Source organism: Zeus faber, assembly GCF_960531495.2.
Source record: "Zeus faber genome assembly, chromosome: 1".
Taxonomy (NCBI): domain Eukaryota; kingdom Metazoa; phylum Chordata; class Actinopteri; order Zeiformes; family Zeidae; genus Zeus; species Zeus faber.
Window position 1 is genome coordinate 17,058,159 of NC_137193.1, and position 23,559 is coordinate 17,081,717.

Consider the following 23,559-nt stretch of genomic DNA (forward strand, 5'->3'; position numbering starts at 1 on the left):
CACGTCGCCGGGTCCTCGAGCTGTGTGCACACAAGCTTGTTTGTCACATCTGCTTTCCAAAACTTAGTTGAAGTCTCAAGAGTAATTCTCCAACCATACTGTGCGTGTTCAAAAGGCTGGAAGATACTCCGCTCCCCTGATACATCTCGGCCAGAAAACCAGCGAGGAGCGTTGGGGTTTCCCAGCTTTCCCAGTTTGGGTCCAAACAGTGTGTCCGATGTCACGCTAATGAGACTTGTTCAACCACGGCGAGAAACGCTGTTCTTGCCATTTCCTCATCTGCATTTTTTATTTTTGTCATCACACTCGGCTTTCCCCTTTTAGATGTACCGTAACAGGGCTGGATGATATGGCCAAAAATGTTATCGCAATGTTTTTTTTTAATCTTTATCAATGTTTATAATTATCACAATTTATATTTAATAATAATAATAATAATGCTCAATTTACAGTTTTAAGCGTATTCTCACGGCTTTACGTTAAATACTGAATAAATACAATTGTAAAAATGTAAACAAAAAAATTAACTAAATAGTAAATGATATATATAGATGATAAACATTTAAATATATAATATAATCTTCATTGTCTTCTGAGAACAGTCCCAAAAGTTTGAAAAGTCCCTGAATCTGATTATGTGTTATGCGGTGTTGTGTGGGGCGGACTGAGGGACCTCTACGACCGCGTTGGACCAGATCACTGAAAATCACGGATTCTTTCTTTCATTGCACTCCTTTCGCGGGGATGGGGGCTGCGCCGGGCTCGGGTTTGGAGCAGGGCGACTTCAAGTTGGGTGTTTGAGGAGGACCCGCCGCCTCAGCTGCGGGCCGCCTCATCCCCACCGCGCGCTGCCCCGGCCGCGGAGAGAGCAAACGATTGGCTGTTCGCGTCACATGGTTGTTTCCCTGCTGTAAAATCGGCCCTTCCTGTCCTGTCTTTGTAGGCAGAGGAGAACGGAGTCAAAAAAAACTATCGAAAATAGATTTATCATCATCATGGAAGATTTCATTGCGAAAAAGATCCAAGATCGTTTTTATCGCTCAGCCCGACCGTAACATTGTTACAGAAGTGAAAGGGTCGCTTCAGTCTGCAGTTTGTCACTCGGTGGTTTTGAATAAAGAGGCAGACAGACGTTGGCTTTTGTTTGCTAAAGGTTCGGGTCAGAGCTGTGCTCAAGAGCAGCTCCCTGAGACAAGCCGTTTATTCGGGACGCCGACAAGTTTATTTGGTCATGGTTTTGCATTATGACATAGGAAGGTGTGTCACAATGTAATGGACGATGGGGTGACTAGAACTGGTTTTAACTGGTTTCAACTGGTTTCTATTGTGACGAGTGTACACGGTATGCAGAGTATGTGCGTATTATATGATCATATAATAATACAATATTGTAGGAAATATATTTGGCAGGAGTCCAAGGCTGACCGCTGACCGTGTGTGTGTGTGTGTGTGTGTGTGTGTGTGTGTGTGTGTGTGTGTGTGTGTGTGTGTGTGTGTGTGTGTGTGTGTGTGTGTGTGTGTGTGCGTGCGTGTGAGAATCAACACTGTGCTGAAATAAAGCTGTGACTGGGGCTGTATGAGGTTGTGTTGTTCATTATGTGTGTGCATATATCTATGTGATTACATAGATTTAGGTATATTGTTACGACGTCACACCAGACCCGCTGCTTGCCTTCTCTTCCAGCGGCGCTGCATGTTCATCTTGTTCAGTGGTTCCATGGTTTTTCTAATAGGCCTCGCCCTTTGTGCCTTTTATATCTCATCGACGTATTGTAGTTTTACTTATTAATGACGCTGTGATGGTCGAAACTAAACAGGCACTGGCTTTCATGGTCCCCGATAGGAAACGGATTTGTACGGTGTGTTGAATCGGCCTGGAGCATTGAGGCGGCAGCAACGTCTTTCTGAGAGAGGATTAGATGTGAAGCAGATTGCTGATGAAAATCCCATCGCAATCACATTTTTTGGAATTGATTTATATTCAGTACATGAGGGATATACACATTTTGAGGTCTCGCTGGAACTGGGACATTTCAGACGTCTTGTCGTACAAGTTTGATCAATACGGATCTACATTTGGAGCAGAAGTTAGTGGAACAACATTTGTGATTTAATTAGTTTGCCGAGCGGGCCGCTTTGTGACTTCATCATCCGAAGTTATAAACAGTAAGTCTAAGCTTTGTCTCTCGGAAGTCATTTCCTTCCGGCCACTTGCGAGTACGACACCGTGGGTGAAGAAGGGTCATTTACCTTCGTGCTCGGAGCGTCGCTGCTTCGTACTCCTTTCTGCTTTCATTTGTATTCCTTTCAACTCTTTTCGTTGAAATTGCAGATGCGTCCAAATACATGGAGTGTCAACCCAAAAAATGTCACAATTGCTGATAAGTCTGTAGCCTCGTCCGCCATCTTGGATGTGCCAAAACGCTGCAGTGTCATTGCGTCACGTCCTGCCTCCTGCACGGTCTACCCAGGCTCCGGCCGTCGCCTAAAACAAACCGAGTATTTCCAGTGGGTGCGAACGCGTCTGACACGGAAAATCTCCAGTTGTCTGCTGCATGTGTGAAAGGGCAGCTCCGTAAAATGTCTGGAGCTGATTATCCCGGACTCTGTCCAGAGTCCATGTGTGAAAGCAGCTCTAGACAGACAGCTTGAGCTGGGGCTGCGTTGAAAGGAAACATGTAAAACTGTAACTCTTGCCGCGTTAAATAAAAGCCCGGAAACTAAAATCGTTCAAAGAAAACCTTTTTGCACCGCAGGAAGTTCTAATAACCATTGGAGGAACCAACCTTTTCTTTTGCGTCCGCACTGCGATTGCGAGGAACGATTGTAATTCTTTAAACACCCTTCTTCAGGGCAAGGCTCAACACTAACTTTTAAAAGTGGTTGCCAGACTGTCAACTAGGCATTTGCTTTTGGTTGCTGAAACTGAAAATAGTGTTGCCATTTTTAGTCACCTTATATTATGAGTAATTAAGCTACTATGCAGTTATACCGAGGCTTCATAATGCTGCCTGCAGCTATATTTGTTATTATCATTATTATTTTTTCTCTGTCTTCTGGTTCATTAGATCTGCCCATTTTATCTTTCATCTTTTCCTTCCTCTTTCATATTTTGTACTTTCAGACAGTTGATGTTTTTACACTTTAGAGTGACTTCCTGTGTACAGTGCCTGATCTTTACACAATAAAGATGAGGGACTTTGAGGCTCTAAAAGCTTACTGATAGCTGTGAGATCTCTCTTCTATGGGCTCAGTGTGTTTCTGTATCGTGGTGGTTGCTCTAAATGCCCGCTGTGCTTCTCTGTCTGCAGGTGAGCGCCACGGGCAGTGTGTTGCGCAGCGAGATTGTGGGCACCATTAAGCTGAAGGTGGTCCTGTCCGGGATGCCGGAGCTCAGGCTGGGCCTCAACGATAAAGTCCTCTTTGAGATCACTGGCAGTGAGTAGCCCTCCTCTTACCTCTAGACATTTAAAAAAAAGAAAAAGAAAAAGCTCAATTTTTTTGCAGGGAAGCAAACAGCATAAAAGATCTGACTTGTAAACCAGTGCTTATCTGTCACATACTGTACAATTGGCACCCTGTGTGACTTCCTTAAGGTGTGGACCGTTCATACACACTTCATGACGGGTCGGTGTTATTCACATTATATCACCTTTAGGGTCCTTGTGCAGTGATTAACAGGTTCTATGCCTCTATCTGATGTGTCCCGCTGTTGTACTCCACCCATTCAGCTTTCCAAGTAGGTGAAAAGAAATGCTCAAAATGATCCGCATGCGCCGCTTGACCCAAATTTCTTTGTCATCCACACAAAGAGATGTAGAATCTCTCTGGTTTTGGGGGAGTTGCACTGAAAACGCAGTTAATTTCCGCTACTTGGCGTTTACCCTCCCCCACCCCCATCCTTCCAATCTGGCTTCAGCTCTCCTCTCCACCCAACTCCATAAATCTCACGCTTCCCCTTAAGTCTTCGAGACCTTCCTCATCCTCCCCCTCTTCCTCATCTCCCATCACCTCTTCTCCCTCCTCCTCCTCCTCCTCGTCTTCACCCGTTCCTCTCATCCTCCCCAACCCACTCCGCCGCTCATTATGCTCCTCTTGCCGCCTCCTCCACCCCCCCCAGCCTCTTTGCTCCTCCACCACCGCCGCCGCTGGAGAGGCTCTGTGAGACTCTGTGAGACTCTGGCCTTTTTCTCCCTCTAAGTTAATCCCCCTCCCCACCACCCAGCGCCCCCCCACCACCACCACCACCCACCGCCCCCACCGCCCCCAGGCTGTAGCCGTACAGATGAAAGGCCGGGGGTCCCTGGAACTCCTGCCTGTGAAGCCCCCAAGCCTCCCGCTGTCTGCAACATCCTGGGGAAAAAAAAAATCTTACAGTGATGATCAAGTCTCACACGCACACACACACATGCGCGCGCGCACACACACACACACACACGACATCAATACACACACGGATGCAAACGCATCGGAATATGTTTTGAAAGACAGCAGGATCGGTTTCTCACGCTTAACTTTGACAGCTAATTATGTTGTTATGTTGTTATTATGTTATTAGTGTTTGGCTGTAATATTGTTTTTCCCCCATGACCCGTAGAATAACTCTGTGGTGACGGTGCTTGCATATTGTGAACGTAGTAGTAGCGGTAGGTGGGTGCAGTTGGAACGAGTGCAGTGGGGGGGACGTCTGAAAAGTATTTAACGGCGCCCTCTTCTGGCAGCGGCTTAGAAGAGTCACTACAGGAAACTGGGGCTTGACTGAGGTTTGTCATTGACTGAAAAATGTCTGGTTAAGAGCGGTTACATCTAATGATGTAGCTTTAAAAAAGCTGACATTTTAGAGATCCGGTTCCTTTTTGTTTTTCTGAGTGGAAAATATATCATTGGTTAGTTTAAGTAAGAATTTGTGGAACCACTTGAAACCATGGGTTGCATACAATACATGCAGCAAACTGTTCAGAATGATCATGTCAGATATTGGGAAGAGAATTTGGAACTTGCATTCAAAGCTTATGTTCATGCATTGGCGTTGATTGTGACTGCAACCAAAGCTTTTGAACGATTTTTGGATGGAGGACTTTTGGCAAATGGCACATTAACATTCACTTTGGTGTTTTTCGGATTCACACCAGCGAAGGTGAGAAATCTGTAGACCTGTGACGTGTGAATTAAATGCACTGAAACAAGTTGGAGCCCGCAAGGGACACTGTGCCCCATCTCCAACCCTTACTTCTGACGCGCACGCGCACGCACGCACACACACACACACACACACACACACACACACACACACACACACACACACACACACACACACACACACACACTTGTCTTTCCATCTACCTACCCCCCTTGGCCCTGGAGATGGAATATGTTCCATTTGACCTTTTCTTCCTGTCCATTTTTGAGAAGTGTGTGTGAGTGTGTGTGTGTGTCTGTGTGTGTGTGTGTGCGCGCGAGAGTGAGTGAGTGAGAAGAAGCTCTAACAGGCTTCCCTGCCAGGCAAGCAGGAGTGTTCTGATTTCTAAAGAACTGACCTTAACCAGCCCCAATCAACCTTGAGGAAAACTCTCTCACACAAAAAACAAAATGCTGGAAAGAGATCAACGAAAATGATCTGCCTGTTACAAGATGTGTTCACACACACACACACACTCTTTATCCCCGGTGCCGTCCAGCTAGCCGCCCCCTGGTTGTATTCCAGGCAGGGGGAACAGGGTTAAGGGTTCAGCTGACTGTTAAATGGGGGATTTAGCCCGAAGCCCACAGGCCCACATTCATTCCAGCTGTTTTTCACCACTCAGCACCCTCCATTTGCCATGGGAAAGGAGGGAAAATTGGGCTTTCTCCAGCAGACTGCCGATGTGCTAATGCCATCAAGGTCAGCCAGGTTTTGTTGACCATTTGCTGCTCTAGCTCACATTGCAGTCCATACAGCACTCCAGGAGGAATTGTTTGCACAAAATCAAGAAATTTCTTCGTGGTATAGTTTGGATATATTACGCATATAGGTCTGAAATCTTAAATTGACATCATGCCAATCGCACGAACAGCGGTTTATAAAAGAGTATTGCAACATCATGCCCTTCGGGTTCAAAATGAATAAATATTTACAAAGGCCTAAAAAATATATAACCTTCCCAGAGTTGTTTGTCAAGAAGGTGCTGCAGACACAATGTATTGAATCACCTTTTAAAGTGGTATTCTGTAAGATTATTTTGTGAGAAAATATCATATTTGATTGGGGTTTTTTTAACTGGCACTTTTTAAGCAATAACCTATCAATGTATTTGCATGAAGCATTCGCTCCTCTATGTTCTCCCTCCATGGTTCGTGGCGGGGTCCGCTTTTCCCGGTCAGAACGCAGTGATTGGGCACGCTCAGGAAGTGACGGGTTGCCGCGAATTCTGTGAATTTGAACACAGACTGTTATAGCCACATTTAAATGTTTTTTTTTTATTCTGTCTTTCATATTGGGGTCGAGGAAAACTAGATTTGTCATACTTGTCACCATTCTCACCATTTTTGTGGTCCGGATTTTTTGGGCACGGCTAAATCAAGACTCAATGACATAGAACGGTCATACCCGGCATGGCCCCGCCCCTAACACGATACAAACACCAGCTCAGATGGTGAAATGAGCTCAGCTAACTGCCCGGAGTTTGGGATAAACTAAGGTGTCTTCAGAGAGAGCGTGAACTCTGATGCTGATCCCATGGGGGCCCCGTGATGTCCCACAGAAGACGCACAGCGGAGGGTCCACAGGCAGGAATATAAATTGGTGCCAATGCCCCAGAACAAAAACAAATAAGGGACCGTTCCGTCGGTCTGACATGCAGGGTTTGGTTATGTTAGCATTAGCTGCATGCTAGCAGGCCGCGGAGCCCCAACCTGGCCGACAGCAGGGGGCAGCAGCGGGGCAGCCAGATAATGACTCTTTGAGGTGAGCGGCACAACATTTAAACATGGAAGTTACTCCAATGTAAACGTTTATATATTATTACACGCGTAGTGTGATTGGGCGTGGTTTCAGCGTCTTCAGCTGGCACGCCCCAGCGTTTCATAGCAGAGGGAACTACTTGATATACTTTGATATACATGGCGATTGTTTTTAATCATTCAAATTTTGCTAGGTGGTTAATAACACATTTATCCTGTGCTGTGACAAACTCAGAACACAATTTTATTTTCACTTCACACATACTTTAAATACTATTTTAGTGGTACATAATTGAGACAGTCTGTACACAAGACTGTCTTTTGGAGGAGAATCTTTTTTTCTTCTTATGTGCTGATCCCCCATCGCTACCTAGTAGGAGGTTGCGTTCCACAAACTGCTCCCGCTGTCAGGTGCTTTTGACAACAAATCAAGACTTGATCTGGCCGGTTACGATAAGCCAAACAACTGTGGAAGCGAAGGGGGGCGGGGCCTGACAGCCTCAGATTAGTGTTTTTACCATCCGATAAGAGAGCAATAATACACACTTCACTTGTGTGTGTGTGTGTGTGTGTGTGTGTGTGTGTGTGTGTGTGTGTGTGTGTGTGTGTGTGTGTGTGTGTGTGTGTGTGTGTGTGTGTGTGGCAGCTAAATAAATGTTCATTGGGGAACAAGATACGGTCCGATGGATTCAGTAGCTTGTGTGTGTGTGCCTGTTTTTTTGCCACGATCTTAAACTTGTGTTCACCGTGGATGTGGGATGAATTCAGAAACAAGACTGTCTCTATACTTTGTGTGTTTTTCTGTATGTTTGTGTGTGTGTGTGTGTGTGTGTGTGTGTGTGTGTGTGCGTGCACGGCAGGAGAGAAGAGCAAGACTGTGGAACTGGAGGATGTGAAGTTCCACCAGTGCGTGCGTTTGTCGCGCTTCGAGAACGACCGCACAATCTCCTTCATTCCCCCTGACGGCGAGAGCGAGCTCATGTCCTACCGCCTCAATACCACGGTCAGCGGTGCACACACACACAAACACAGACACACACACACACACACACACACACACACACACACACACACACACACACACACAGTCAGCTTTAGCTGTTACTCACATAAAACACCATCTGCCTCCCTGTGGCAGCACCCAGAAACGTGTAATTTTTCTCAACACCTACTTCTGTGTCTCACACACACACACACACACACACACACACACACACACACACACACACATGTTGACACAAACATGAACATGACGACATGCTGTTTGGCACTGGCACAAGGGCAGGTAAGCATATTTTAAATGCATACCCTGTCATATTCAGCGTGACAGAAATGATAAGTAAATACATATTCATTTCTTCCTTATGTTATAAAAGTATATACTGTATACATTTATTGTACACATTCTTAATGCACATTCACACACATATTTTCTCTCATACAGTAATTGTGGTGTTAAGTTATTCTAGTGTTAGAATTACTAATTCTAGCCGATTCTAGCTCAAACTAATTCTTGTTGTAACTTTTACATATACTACTACTAATACTAATACTACAAATACTAATTATTATTTTATCTATTTGTTTGTTTGTTTGTTTATTAATTAATTAATTTATTTATTTATTTATTTATTATTATTATTATTATTATTATTATTATTATTAATAACTTTATTGGTAAAACACAATTCATACAGGAGATACAGCTCAAGGTCCTTCACAGAGAGTAAAAAAAGAAATGCAATACAAAAGAATACAATAAAAATATAAAGTGGGGTCAAATACAAAGTACACAAAGTTAAATATTAAAAGATAATAACATTTTGTTAATACAATTTGTTAATAAACACAAACAAAAAGGCTTGCTGGAAAAACGGGAACATAAAATGACAGGAATAATATCTCTAGTCTCTCTAGTTCTGGGTGTGGTCAATCAGTGCTAAAGAGGTTGTTCAGGCGGACCCGGTACAGCTGCGCCACAACGGGAAGGAGCCAGCACCGTCACCTGCAGACCGCTACTTAACCACGCCCCCTCGTTTGCCACGATGACAATTTAAGACAGAGCCCATTCTATGTTTTTCTTAGGGTTCTTACCAGGTCCTTTAGGTGCCGGAAGTGCTTTAATTTTGCCTCGGAAATTTGAGTACTGGAATGCCTTGAAAATAGCCCCATTTGTGCTGAAGTGCTTGAGAAGTGATCATTTAAAACCTGTTTTTGTTATTCAAATCATTCCAGAACCACTTTTATGACATAGATTATTCAGGGGAAAATGTAAATGAAATCCATGATTGGAAATACACTTATAACAGTAGATGACAATGAGATTTTTATATATATATATATATATATATATATATATATATATATATATAAAATATATATGAGATTAAGATTATATTTTAACTATAAATAATCACATTGAAAATTCATTATATTTGTTTTGCGTGAAGTCCTTGAAAATGAAAAAAATAGTGCTTAAAAAAGGTCTTGGAAGTCCTAGAATTTCATTTTGTACTGCCATAACGAAGCCTGGTATTACCTCTTTAACCCCTATGGGCGCACGCATAGTCTGAAATACACGCCACGTTCCATCGTTCCTTTCGCTGAGGCGCGGCGATGCGATTGGACGGTCGACAGGCCGCACCCGTCTGACCTTGTGCCCTCCCTCTGACAGGTGAAGCCTCTCATATGGATTGAGAGCGTGATTGAGAAGTTCTCCCACAGCCGCGTGGAGATCAAGGTCAAGGTAACGATAAGGGACACGGGCACGCGCTAATGGGACACACACACACACACACACACACACACACACACACACACACACACAGCCATGTAAATGTATTTGCATACGTTTGCCTTGCCGTCTCTGTAGAGTAGCCACTTCTCTTCAAATCTATGAAGTGAAGGGCACATGTATTTAAATTAAAATTCATAGTATAATGTCCAATTATATCAGGCCATATCACATTCATATCCCTTTTCCTATTGTATTTTACTATCTGTGTCAATCTACAAGCATATTTGAAATCTTATTCATAATTTATACTCTTTATAACCATAACAATAAATGAGTCTGTGCATAGTATCACATTTTGTATATATCTTTAAATATACTCTTTCTCTGTTTTGTATTTCTTTGTATTTTTTCTGGCCTTTTCACTGTTTAATATTTTTTATCTCACTGTTGTTATTTAAAACTTTTTACTCCACTTTTTATGGTATTTTATTTTATTATTTTTATTCTCCTTTTTTCGGACTGTTATGATTTTTTTTATGCTAATCGTCTCTAGTGAAACACACCAAACCTCACCAGGGAGAAAAATCAATACCCCACAAGACCTGTCGTGTCGGAGATGCTCTGACCCAGTCGTCCAGCCATCACAATTTGTCTCTTGTCAAAGTGGCTCAGATCCTTACGCTTGCCCATTTTTCCTGCTTCCAACACATCAACTTTTAGAAGTGACTGTTCACTTGCTGCCTAATATATCCCACCCCTTGACAGGTGCCATTGGAACCAGATGATCAATCTTATTCACTTCATCTGTCAGTGGTTTTAATGTTGTGGTTGATTGTATATTATGTGTCAACATGCCTAAATGCACACACTGGCTTTTTCTTTAACTGTCTTATTTCTTAGGCTTAAAAAACTGCTCTGTCCTCAGGCTCGGAGTCAGTTCAAGGGTCGCTCCACAGCAAACAATGTTTCCATCCTGGTGCCAGTTCCCAGCGACGCCGACTCGCCCAAGTTCAAGACGAGCACGGGCAGCGCCAAGTGGTTGCCGGAGAAGAACGTGGTGCAGTGGAACATCAAGTCTTTCCCTGTGAGTATGACACAGCGTCTAATGTTTTTATGTTCCTTGTCAACTTTTAACATATCAAAGGGCCTCGTTCCCATTGTTTTATCACTTCTTGATTGTGGAATGTCGTGCATGGGAACGTTTAATTTTTACACCCCAAGAACTACTTTGTCTGTATACCAAGATAGGAACACGAAGTAAAAACTGTATTCATAATTGTGTGGAGACGGGATAGTTTCAGCAGCCACCCCTGACCTGGATCTAGGTGATTGGGTCAGGTGTGGCTGCTCAAACTATCTCATCTCTACACCACAAAGAGGTTTGCAGCCACCCTGACCCAATCACCTGGATCCAGGTCAGGCGTGGCTGCTGAAACCATCCCATCTCCACACCACGGTAATATACAAAAAATGCCTTTCTTGACATGAGTGCAAGAATCTTGGTCTCATTTTTACCTTCAAATAAAACCGAAGTTAAGATTTAGGAGTTAACATTTCTTCATTAAAATTTGTTTTTCAAAAATAACTCCTTTACTGTAGGAATTAGCTTTTTCTATCAGGTGATATTTTGATGATACTCAATTATATCTGATATTTGTTGAATACAAACATGAAGAAGAGACATACGATATCATTTATTCATATCCCACGTTACCTGGAATCCCTGTGAATCTGAAGCACACATTGTGTTGTTACGGCGAGACTTTGCACCGCATGAAATCCTGGCACGTCTCAGCGGAAACGCCGTTTTGACTTGTAACTTTTGATGACAGTCACAGGAAACTGGCTCATTGTGGTAAGAGGCTGATAAGGATGCTTCACTCAGCCACACTCACAGCCTCCTGTTTCGTTTGAATAGTTATAATCTAACACACAAGCGAGATGAAGGAGTTGGGATTGTTTTACTGCAACTCTGTTGCTCACTACAAAAGAATAATTGACTGTTCAAGTGAAGTGATTTTGACTTCCTCTGCAGTAAGTTTAAAGGGAGGGACCAATCAACCGAAAGTCAATTTCAAGTGCAAACACTGAGGCGCCGAAAAACACAAAGCGGGTGATCGGCGTGCGCTGCGCTTCATCTGAGCTCCTCGACTTTTTCTTTGTACAACAGACGTTTTGTGATGGATGCATTTCAACTAACGTATTACGGTTAATGCGCCGCTGGGTTTGTCTGAGGCCGAGAGACGGCAAAAAAAGTACTTGACTTGTGTCAACAACCTCGTGACAGGTTTAATAATGAGTTCTGGAAAATGCTTCAAAACGATAGATACATACATACTTCATTCATTCGTTCATTCATTAGGCCATCCATCCCCTGGGGGAAATTGTGCGGTTACAGCAGCTCACATTAAAAATGATATGCAATAATTATAAAGAAATAAAAATAACATATATATTTTTTTCATCCGCAACAAAATAATCCTTGAATAAAGGACAAAAAAATGTGCGATATACAATAAACCTAAAATTTAACAATCGAACTAAACCCAAGAATGGAAAAGAAGCGTTTCAACAAACAATAAACCTCGGCATCAGCAATTCACACAAGAACAATGCAATTTCAGTGTTGCTTCATAGAAAACAATACAACAATTAACTACCACTAACAACTAAACAGAATCACGTCAGGAAGAAAACCTTTTTTCGTATGCCGTTAAAAAAGGGTGTGTATGTGGGTGTCTGTGCGTGTGCACATGTGCGTGTGTTTTGTGTGTTTTGTGTGTGTGTAGGGTGGTAAGGAGTACCTGATGAGGGCGCACTTTGGGCTGCCCAGCGTGGAGAGTGACGAGCTCGAGGGGAAGCGGCCGATCACAGTCAACTTCGAGATCCCGTATTTCACGGTGTCGGGGATTCAAGTGAGCTGCAGAAAATGTTGCTGCGAAAGCCTTGCAGTTTTAGTTTGGTTTGGTTCCTTTTTGAACCCTGTTGACACTGACTACCTGACACTATAATGATGACACTGGAAATTGTTCTATGTTTTGTGTACTTTGGACTCAATGTGCTCTGAACGAATACCTAATAACTCATTACTGATACTAAAAGTGTCGGCCTACAGTAAAACTGTGGGTGAGTTTTTAGTAACTGATGTGTGTGATTCAAATTGTTTTTGCACCAAAAAACTAAATTAGATTTTTCTTAACTGGACACTAGCAGTTAGCGAAACAATTGTGAAAAAAAGCTCAGACACTGTAAGAGATGTGAGAAGAAGGCGGATAACAGAAATATCATAGAAGTGCAGTTGTTTTTGTTTTCAGGTGACTGCCTTCTGTCTAATGCTCTAAGTCTTTGTTCAAGTCTTTGTCAGTGTTAATGTCGAGATCGCTGAGATGCATGAATTTTGAAAGTTTACAGCAAAAACCTGGAACTTATTGTATTGTGGCTCTAATGTGCGAGAAGTTTTGTTTGTTAGGCCGAGTAACACAAAGAGTTTTATGTAAATGTGCATGTGCTCCGTAGGTGCGTTATCTTAAGATCATTGAGAAGAGCGGCTACCAGGCGTTACCATGGGTGCGGTACATTACACAGAGTGGAGGTGAGTTATTCATGACTAATTTTAGCAATACTGCTACACTGAATTCTTGGAGCATAACCACCTGACTGCAGGAAGTGTGCTACATCAGAGCTCCTAATGTTGTTTAGTAGAGTTAAGATAGGATAAACCTTTATTAGTCCCACAACGGGGAAATTTACATCGTTCCAGCAGCAAAAAGGGGACAGCAGAAAATTGAGAGCATATCAAGTACACGCTATAAACAATATAAAATATATTGAAACATAAAAAATAAAAATCGTTTGGTCGTTTTTGTCATTATAGCCCCTTTCCCACATGGAATCCTAACATTGCTGGATAAAAAAAATATCCAGCAAAGGCAGTAGGTAGTCCTTCACACATTGGCCTCCTTTACGGAGAAGTTCCATATGTTACGGATACAGCAAGTAATGGGTTGGGTACATTACGTCCAGGGTAGATGCCGTCGTTTGGACAATCTGTCGGAAACAGACGTGCAATACAAAATCGGCTTGGTTCTTTTCCTGGCTCTCAGAGACCAGTGCTTGGCTTCACGTCTCCCCACCCCTCCCACCCGCACTCTTCCCTCCGCTGACGCAGCCGGGACACGGGGAGAGAGCCCCCGTCCTCGGACGCAATTACCCTCACCCAAAGTCCTTAAATCAGTGTGATCATTTTAAACCTGTCCTCCACTCTCTGCTGCTGGTGTTTGGCTTCATATCAAACTGGTTTGAAAAATGTTACACTGGCCCAAAGCTATTGTTTAGTTCCTCATTTGAAGCTTTATGAAAGGAAATGGATATATAACACTGCTGTTCTCTTAGAAAGTGTTGAATTAAATTGGAATTTTGCAGTGTGGCTTAAATGCCATTTAAAGTGTTTGCAAGACCAAAATCATCATCATATTCTCCTTTCTTTTTACATACCTGCTGTTCTTTTACCACATTAGTAAAGAGAATATTTTTAATTTTTTATATAAAATTCAATACTAATCAAGAGGATGGGAACAAATACATATATAACCCCCACATTTTTTAAAATATTTTATTCATTTCTGCGGACCTGAATATCTGGATCTGGATGGTTTCTTGTTTGTGTGCGTCTCCTGGCTGGTACGCCCCAGCAATGAACCCATCTGTGTGACATCCATCATCTCCATTTCCTGGCACAGTCACCCTGAGTCATAACCTAAGCTGTTTGAAATGACACTACGCACGCCGTGCCAAGGACACAAATCTAGACATTTTCCCAAGACCAACGTTAGCCCCAGTGCTTTCACTAGCCAAAATTCAAACGAGGCTGTGAAATATAAATAAGTAAAAATGGCTATCAGATTTGCCCAGCCCATGGGATAAATCCAGTCGCTGTCATAACTGCGGCCTGGACCCACCCACATGGGTCGATGTCACTGTTTACCCATTGGTTGATGGGACGGTTCCACCCATGGATTGACGAGAGGGTTCTACCCGTGGGTTGATGGGAGGGTTCAACCCTTGCACGGGAACGTTCACCAGCCCATTAGCCAGCAGTTCTAACTTCTCCGAAGACGTGAGTGACACTGCCAAAGAAGCACTGATGTGTCATACTTGAAACGTTTCAATTTCACATTTTTACCATCGGAAAAATCTCCCTGCCCATCCAGGGCTGTTTGAATGGGAGGTGCAAATGGATATAAAATGGAGCGAGCTGCCTGGTACAGTACCTCCGCTGGCAAAACGCCAGAGCTCCCTAGTTTTCATAGCTACTACCTGCCGTATTCCCCGGGAACGAACCTACCCTGGTCTGATCCGTCAAGTACATCTCCTGCCGCCGCCACAACGCTAGCGTTCCGCTTACGACTTTGAGCGATGCCGCTGGGTGCCAGGAGAATGGCTCCCCGAGGGCGCTGCTCGATGAATGCCAAGGTGACTATGGCCTCGCTGTACCCAAAGCTAGGTGGAGGACCTTGAGGGTGGAGGGGCAGAGCCCGGGGAAACAAGACGGTAAAATGTGTAGGAAAAGGGGTTAAGGGGAGGAAAGTGCGAGTTAAGGAGGGATAAAAGTGAGTGAGGGAGTAGGAAAGGTGTCACCTTTCTCCTCTCTGATCAGAGGAGAGAAGCGCGAAGAAAGGATAAAGCCGGGGGGGGGGGGGGGGGGGAGCAGGCGAGACGGAATGATAGATCACATTTCCCTTACTACCACACGTCGAAAAGAGCGGTGCAAGCCAATATTGTACATGGTGCGTTGACTTATTAATGAAGAGAGAACAACGTCGTCCGACATTTGTAACTGAGCTAGAATACCCGCTGACCCCCGACAGGAACTGTTTGGGATGCTCATGAAGCTCCGGCTGATTGTGATGGGATCAGTCATTGGCAATGTTCTTCACTTGACCTCACCTCTCCTTTCTTCTCCGAGATGTGAAGTGATATTTCTCCCGAATCCCATTCACGCTGTTGTCAGTCATTGTGAATGGAAGGTTTTTCAGACAGCGATGTTGTCTTTTGCAAGGAGCATCCTCAATGTGTGTCAGACAGCAGTATCTCTCTACCTGAATGTCTTTGATTTCGGCAGCAGCACTGTTGTATATACAGCTCACATGGTCGTGAATCTCATGTCGACGGCTCACAAGTGCTTACTGTCTGTTGACACCACTTACAAGTCACCACTTACAAGCCTGTTTTATGGTAAATATTAGTCATCTCTGTTGGTAAAGTGGTGGATATTGGCACTTCATATCATGCAGCTGGCTAATGTAGTTAATATGAGAAGTAATGGGACTTAGGGCATTAATTAAGCCAATATTAAAAGTGATGTGTCGTGCTGAGGAGTGGAAGATGGCCGTGTGTGTTAATTCTCTGCTGTTACATTTCTTGGCAGATTACCAGCTGCGGACAAACTAAAGGACACGCACACCGCCGGATCAATGGATATTTTGCCTCCGTCCGTCTTCTCTTCCTCCCTCTCTCTCTCTCTCTCTCTCTCGCTCTCTCTGGGATGGCAGAGCGTAAATGGAGGGAGAGCAGACCAAGATGGAAACATGGATGGGAGGAAGGTGGACAACTTCGTCTTGCTCCTCCTTCGCACGACGCCGACCCCTCAGCCGGTGCTTGACCCTTCGGGCAAAAAGGCCGTCGCTGTCGGCTCAGACCGGCGGCGTTTTTATTCTCAGCATCCCAGAAGGACAAATTAGCATCGAAGTAATAATGGGACAAATAACCTTGTGGGACCATCAGCATCTAGTGGGACATGGAGCTCTCTTAATATGATGCCCCATGCATTTGAATGAATTGGGAGATTTTGGGGGCGATATATATATTTTTTTGTGGGGTTGTCATCTGTGTGTGACAGGGTTTGTCGTGTTTCTGGTTCATTGAGGATCATGATGCTGTAGGTGGGTAATAGCTCTTTTAAATATAGGTCCCAGAGGGATTCAACCATTCCAGTGGGTTTTATCCATTGTGGGCGGGGGAGAGGGTATACATGATTTGTATTTTGTGCTCTGCAGCCTGCCATGTTTTCCATACACATTTTTGTCAGAAAATGATTCCCTCCGCCTGTTACAAGCAATACTAATAGTTTGCATTCGTGGAGAAAAAAAAAGGTCTTAAAATGTCTTAACAATGTTAATAAATGTCTTGAATTGTTAACGTTCAAGTTGAGCTGCAACTTAAATTGATTGCTACATTAGCCTAACCAACCAGCAAGTTCTTAAAACTTTTCAAATTGTCAGGCAGTCTCCAAGTTTCCATTTACGCTCTGGACAACCTCCGCAGTTCACTGAAGTGGACACCGGTGGCGGCTCGGGACAGATCAATGATTCATACGGCACAATATTGTCGCAGCCGTCAGCCGATGTAACAGGATATGGTCGACACAGCCCTGCCGGCCCCGTGACCTCGTCCTTGTGCCCAGCAGTCGACGTCAGATGACGAAGAGGAGTCGACAGGTCCAAGGAATGAGAACCGGCCTGGAATTTGCGACATATTTTAGCCGGCGGTAATACTTGTTTTCTCCTTGTGGGAGAATAAGCTGTGAAGGACGATCAGGAAATGGAGATCTATGGCAAAAGGAGCAGAGGAGTTTTTGTATATCTTTTTTTCTTCTTTTTCAGCACAGACTGAGCGCATTGAGCGACTGTGAGAATTATTGTATTTCTGCGCGACTTTGATTTTCTTCTCGACCTCCAGAGGCCTCCAAAAACCTTTGAGATGTGGAGAATAGGAGTTCCTTGAGGTTCTCTGACCCATTGTCTCAAGTCAGTTTCTCAACATCTAAGCTTTAGCTACACTCTCCCATATTTTCTGCATTCAATTAATTGTTTATGTGTGGTGGTATACATAGGGAAAAAGCATTAGCACTATATGTGTGTATCTTTTTTTTTCATTAATTTATCAACTAGTTGGAGGCAAGAGGGAAGGGACAGATTTGGAAATAAACTTTTGTACCTAACATTTTCTATATTTTGTGTTGTTCATTTGCTCCCTTTGGCTGTGTTATGAAGTCAGTCCATTCCGTATTTCTGTATTCAATTTTAATTGGAAGTGTGTTGACGCCACAAGGATGAAGCCGGTGACTAGACCGACAGTGATTTCAATGATAGATCTTGTTAACCTCAATACCGCGGACCCGAATGACCCGCGTCTGCAACAATTTGCATTTGCAGATTGTATGCAATATTTGAAACCTCATCATCAAATCCAAACGTATTAAGCCCGCTCTTGCTTCGACCCTAGCTAAGAAATCCAGCATCGCCACGATGAGCTCAATGTGGCGTCATTGCTGTGGGTCTGCACTGTGTCTTTGGTGTTGGGACCAAACTTGGGAGCACCCGGCTGGAAACCCATGCAGAAAATGCAACGTCCGCCCAGACCGACAGATACCCGCGTCCAGACAGACCTGAACCCCCGGTGTCTCCGGTGCCGCTGGAGGTGACTGTGCACTTGGGCGTGAGGATTTATCTCTCCTGCACACATTTTCACCTCTCTCCCTCCGACGCGACAAGCCCCTCGGATTGTCGTCCCCCCCCCCCCCCTCCCTTTGTGCGGTGTCAGCCTCCCTTTCTCTGCGGCCCACCTCCTGTTGTTGTTGTTACGCATGCACAAACACAAGCCGTTGGTCCGGGGTTTTAGGCATCAATATGTGTGTCTAAAGTAGCACCGCGACCCAGTGAACCGTGTGTGTGTGTGTGTGTGTGTGTGTGTGTGTGTGTGTGTGTGTGTGTGTGTGAGAGCGGTGCTGGCCCCTGCAGGCCACCGCCTTGTGCATTGTCCCTCCACTCGGCTGTCCGTCATTCCGCCAACAAAGGTTGACTCTGTGACCCCCTTTGTCTCAAGGCACCAGACGATGCATATGCACAGCGCGATAAGGAGGTCCGTCTGACTCAGGCACACACACACACACACGGACACGCACACGCAACATAACAAACTGGGACTTCTCTCTGCGTTGCGATGGCTGCAAGGGAAATTTGAGAAATGACTACAGCTCTGCGAAACGATTCAAAAGCAATGTCGCTCGTTGCGTTTGATTTTTTCCTCAACGCTCTCTCCCCGTTGCCTCCCTGCTTTGTAGTGATGGATGACGAAGTGTTTTGCATGTATCAAAGCCAAAAATACAATTCGATCATTCGAATGGAAACAGCGGCATCAGTTGCACAAAAGTGACAGGATTTCTCATCTCCGGTTTGATGTTGGGGTCTATTTTCAAATTGCACATTTTACCTATTTGCTGCCCCGGGAATGTCAACAAACTCAGGTTTCACCGGTGTAATTCTGAAATGAAACTGTTATCGATCAAGGCTTCCTCTACGTCACCCCAATCGAACAACTTTCATTTTTCCCCAAGTCGCCAGCACAGAGCTAATGCATTTCTCAAACCCAAACTGAGGATGTAATCGATTGTTGTTAATTGAATCATCATAGGATTAAAAGAGTTTGACAGATTTCCTAGATGCACTCTAATAATTTATTTCTATTCAAAGCCGAGGGGGAGACACTTGGTTTAGGGCCAACAGGTCAATAGCGGATTTATTCAAATATGAATGTTAGTGTTTCCGTAAATATTTCCAACTTTTCCACACAGGGAGTAGTTACCAGGAGAAAACATCTCTTTATCCTAGATTCATCATAGAGTCCTTTATTCTGCAGCCTGGCTGTGGTGCTTCAGGGGATCCAGGCACTGCAGGCTTCTCAAACAGTTAAGACAATACTGTGATTATGTGCAAAAAACCCAAACCAAATGTCACATTCAGCGTGACCTTGATTTCTAATTCGCAGCAAAACAAACAAAGAGAAAGAATATTCCGACGACTCCGGTGTCGAGGACTCAACGACCTTGTTCGGTTATCCTCTTTGTATGGAAAGTAAGCTGTGAAACAAAACATACAGATAAAGATACATTCATTCAAACATTCAAACATGAACATCTTCATGTATCCGCCGTCCAGGCGGCTGCGGGAAAGGAATCTGGTGGCGGGAAAACAGCAAAATAATCATCTGTTTGTGCTCTCTCTCCTTTCACAGACGCTCATATAGCAGCAGGCAGGTTTCAATGCCTTGCTCAAGGACACTTGGGGAGCGCACTCCACTGTTGGTGGATGAATTTGATTCTGTTGGTGGGGAACCTGCGCTCCGCCAGCAGCGGAACTCAGGTTCAGCAGATGTGCGCTACTCCTGCCCACCCCCCACCCCCGGGGAGGGGGTGGGGGGTGGGCAGGAGTAGCGCACATCACAATTTCCCTTTTCCTATCATACTTTTGGGAGCTGTTCATGAATCAATCAGGATCATTTTTATGGTATCTCTCCTCCACGGTCATCAGCGGCTGCAGCCCCAAGCCTCCCGTTCCCTTCAGAAGACAAACAGCTTACTGTACATGCCTTCATGATTCCTAGTTCTTGGAATTACTACATCCCGTCTGTGAGTCCAACACTCTCACAGGCGGTTGGCGATGTGAACCGCAGCATCCCTCGCAACCCCCCGCGCTCCCTCACTCTCCGGATGGGCTCCTGACACCTGTGGGAGAAAAGAGCCTGAACTCTTAAATGACAAAATCCATTCCCGTTCCTCCTCTTCTGTTCCCGGCCTCTTAATCGACTGTCACAGTCATTATAGCTAATTAGCGATAATCCATGTTCTTGCTTGAGCTAGGCACTCTTTTTTTTTAATTTTATTTTTTTTACCAAATATTTTCAACTTACTCAGTCTACCCATCTTTACTCTGGGGTGGCCAACAAAAAAAAAAAAAACGTTCTGACATGAAGGTGACTGCAGTTGAAGGCTGTGATGTCTCATATGAGGTTGGCCAGACTGGAGGTGGTCTCTCGGCGGGCCTGGCGGTCCATGCGTCCGGACACCGTGAAGATGCTGACGACCCGGTCCACCAGCCTCCTGCCCTGCCTCGTCCTCTCCAGCAAAAGCACCAAGGCCGCGTACACCCCTGCCCCGGCCACCGTGCCCCCGCCTCCGGCCAGCAGCACCACCCCGGAGATGTACATGTCGTTGAGGGCGACGCCCGGCTTGGGCATGTGGTTGGCCAGGGCCAAGCGGAGGAGCACGCTGCCGCAAATCATCAGCGATGTCCCTGTGATCAGCACCACCAGGAGGTCCGACAGTCCGCCGCTCTTCAGCATGTCGATCCTCCGCCGGCTGCGGACGCAGTTCATGTCCTGCACGGCCGAGCTGAGCAGCTGCTTGAGCAGGACCCCCAGGGCCAGCAGGCAGAGGGCCGTGCCGGCGCCCAGGCGCCACTCGCTGGAAACGCTGGTGGTGGTGGAGAGCAGGCACACCCCGCCCAGGCCGCAGCCCAGGATCAGCAGCACCGCCACGCCGTAGCACAGCAGCGACTTCACCGGCTCCCGGAACCACCACAGCTCCACCTGCTCCTCCAGGATGCTGTGCTGGATCTGGGCCGGGTCCGCTTGTCCACTGGGGGCAAGCCCATGTCCGGGCTCGGGGCGAGGGGGAGGAGGAGGAAAGTCCTCGAGTTCAGGCATTCCACCGGCACTCCCAGCCTGCCGAACGAGAAGGCTCCCAGCGCCAGGGAAGCTGGAGGAAGGGTTCCAGTCCACTCCACTCCGCGACCCTCTCAACAGAACTCTCCCAGTTTAGACTCGAGAGGGAAAATATTCCAGGAGCCTTAAGCTGAATCCACTTAAGACACAAGAAATTCTCTTTACGGATCACTGTGTTGTCAGCCGCGTGGTTTTCTACCAAATAGAGAAATATAAAAGGTAAAAAACTAAGTATTGTGTCCTGTCCCTTTATTTACAGCATCTCACTGGATCCCCAGTCTCAGAGCAGATTCAACGGCGTCTTACTGCATCCACTGGAGCCATCCCAGTGTCCACAGAAGTTTCAATTAAATTTTTGAAGAATACCAGCAGTCACCTGGAAAACAGAAGAGAGGCAGAGACTACATTTACACAAGCTCACACACAAACAACGAAATACAAACAGCCCTCAAACCAGCCCTCAAATTGCTGTGATGGCTACACGGCTTTCAGGCCAACAATGGCTGAAACTGAGACTGGAAAACAAATGCGCGCACACGTGCAGAGTGCAGGCAAAAAGCTTGTATTTTGGTAGCTTTGCTGATCATTTAAAACTTTTGACTCTTTTACTTGGGGAAAAAAAAACCAACGTTGTGTGCTGACACTTGCAACCTTTATCCATCTCTCATTATCGCTATGCTAATGGGCTCCCACTACCGAGGCAGCTGGATAAACCCAGCATCAGCTGCCCAAACAATGCCCACGCATGCATAGAGAAGGACACACACACACACACACACACACACACACACACACACACACACACACACACACAGACACACTGTACAGAGTGATAGAAAGAGGCAGGTGTGACAGCAAACTGTGTCGTCACCAACCCTCTATCATCAACCTGCTATATGATGGTGTATTATGTCCCGGAAGTTATTATTTACACTTTTTATTTACATGCTAAAGTACTCTGGATGGTACTACGCACATGTATGTAGGATACCATTTTGGACGCGGGGCTAGTCAACCGTAATTGTGAGGACGACGTGTGAGAAATCCAAACCAGACCGTTTTGGCCTCCACCTTGATGAAAAATCCACCTCCCCATTTGTCCTACTCAGTGGTGGAGATTACTTGTTCCATTCTCTATTCCCTCAAAGTGTGTTGGTTCAGAACAGCAGTGAGTAAAGACACGCCTTTCCTGGCCTTTTTTTTAGCATATTTAAAAAAAGAAAAGGACCTGAAACCCGTCCCAATAACCCTGCATAAGGCACAGTCACAGACACACACACACACACACACACACACACACACACACACACACACACACACACACACACACACACACACACACACACACACACACACGCGCGCGCACGCGCACACACTCAAGGTTACGGCTGCTGACAGCTTGTCTTTAAAAACCTCTCAGTGGCTTTATTACTATCAAAGTCAGCAGTGCGTGCTAGAAGCCCACGCACCCAAACACAGTGTGACAGGGAACCCTGCCTGACTTTATGGACGACAGGCTTTACTGAAACGAAAATACGGTAAAATCCTGTCAATATCATATAAATATAAAAATTATATCTAATGGATCTGTATATGATGTTGATAGTAATAATACTAATAATAATAATAAGAAGAAGAAGAAGAAGAAGAAGAAAGATAAGAATAATAAGAATAAGAATAATATAATGCATATAATTTATGTAATAATGATATAAATCTATATATTATATTTAGATGAAAAGATCAAATAAATGGAATATTTAAACATATGTAAGAATTGTGAATAAAATGCATTCACCCTCATGTTTATTTGCTTTATCGGAACATTTGAACTGAAGGCGAGCTCACGAATGGATAATAAGGAAAGTTTTTCTTTATTTGTATTTTTTTAGCGTTGAGCATATCTGAGCAGTGATGCTACCGGTGTCACAGAGGGGGGGAGGGGGTGATGGGGTGCGGGGGGTGAGAAGTGAAGGTGTGAAATGAAGGGTGAGGTTACCACAACACAGGTCGGAGGGGGGTTTATTGGCTACATGCTGTTCACATACGGTTTCGTGCGAGTGTGAGCGTGAGTGTGAGTGTGAGTCTGTGTGCGTGTGTGTGTGTGCGTGTGTGTGTAGTAACTCATTAATCCTGGTGGGTTTGAACGTGGTGTGGCTGACAGGTAGGGCAGAAATAGCGCGGTAATTGAGGTGTGCGACTGCTGTATACCTGCATCTTTCCACACGTTTATGCGTTTGCAGACGAGGTGCCGCAGATGTTCCAGAGACCAAAAACCTGCGCGTCCTGCCCGGGTGATTACCATGTTACAACGTGCTGCAAGG

At 44.9% G+C, this 23,559-nt stretch overlaps 2 protein-coding genes across 2 annotated transcripts in view; one reads left to right on the plus strand and one right to left on the minus strand.

Annotated features, from left to right (window-relative positions):
• ap1m3 (adaptor related protein complex 1 subunit mu 3) overlaps positions 1–17,552 on the plus strand; it is a gene marked incomplete at its 5' end in the record, with an annotated part of 36,736 nt that extends 19,184 nt beyond the window's left edge. The window contains 7 exons of the mRNA XM_080013810.1: positions 3,312–3,438; positions 7,800–7,942; positions 9,614–9,685; positions 10,602–10,760; positions 12,466–12,591; positions 13,193–13,268; positions 16,104–17,552. Of these exons, the coding sequence (XP_079869936.1) occupies positions 3,312–3,438; positions 7,800–7,942; positions 9,614–9,685; positions 10,602–10,760; positions 12,466–12,591; positions 13,193–13,268; positions 16,104–16,126 (726 nt within the window). The 3' untranslated portion in view covers positions 16,127–17,552. The remainder of the gene's footprint in view (positions 1–3,311; positions 3,439–7,799; positions 7,943–9,613; positions 9,686–10,601; positions 10,761–12,465; positions 12,592–13,192; positions 13,269–16,103) is intronic.
• A 2,960-nt stretch (positions 17,553–20,512) lies between these two features.
• On the minus strand, positions 20,513–21,217 carry tmem125a (transmembrane protein 125a; the record flags this gene model as incomplete). The annotated part of the gene is made up of 1 exon (XM_080010805.1): positions 20,513–21,217. One exon carries the CDS (start codon positions 21,215–21,217, stop codon positions 20,513–20,515), a length of 705 nt encoding a protein of 234 aa, XP_079866931.1.
• Positions 21,218–23,559: the final 2,342 nt, after the last annotated feature.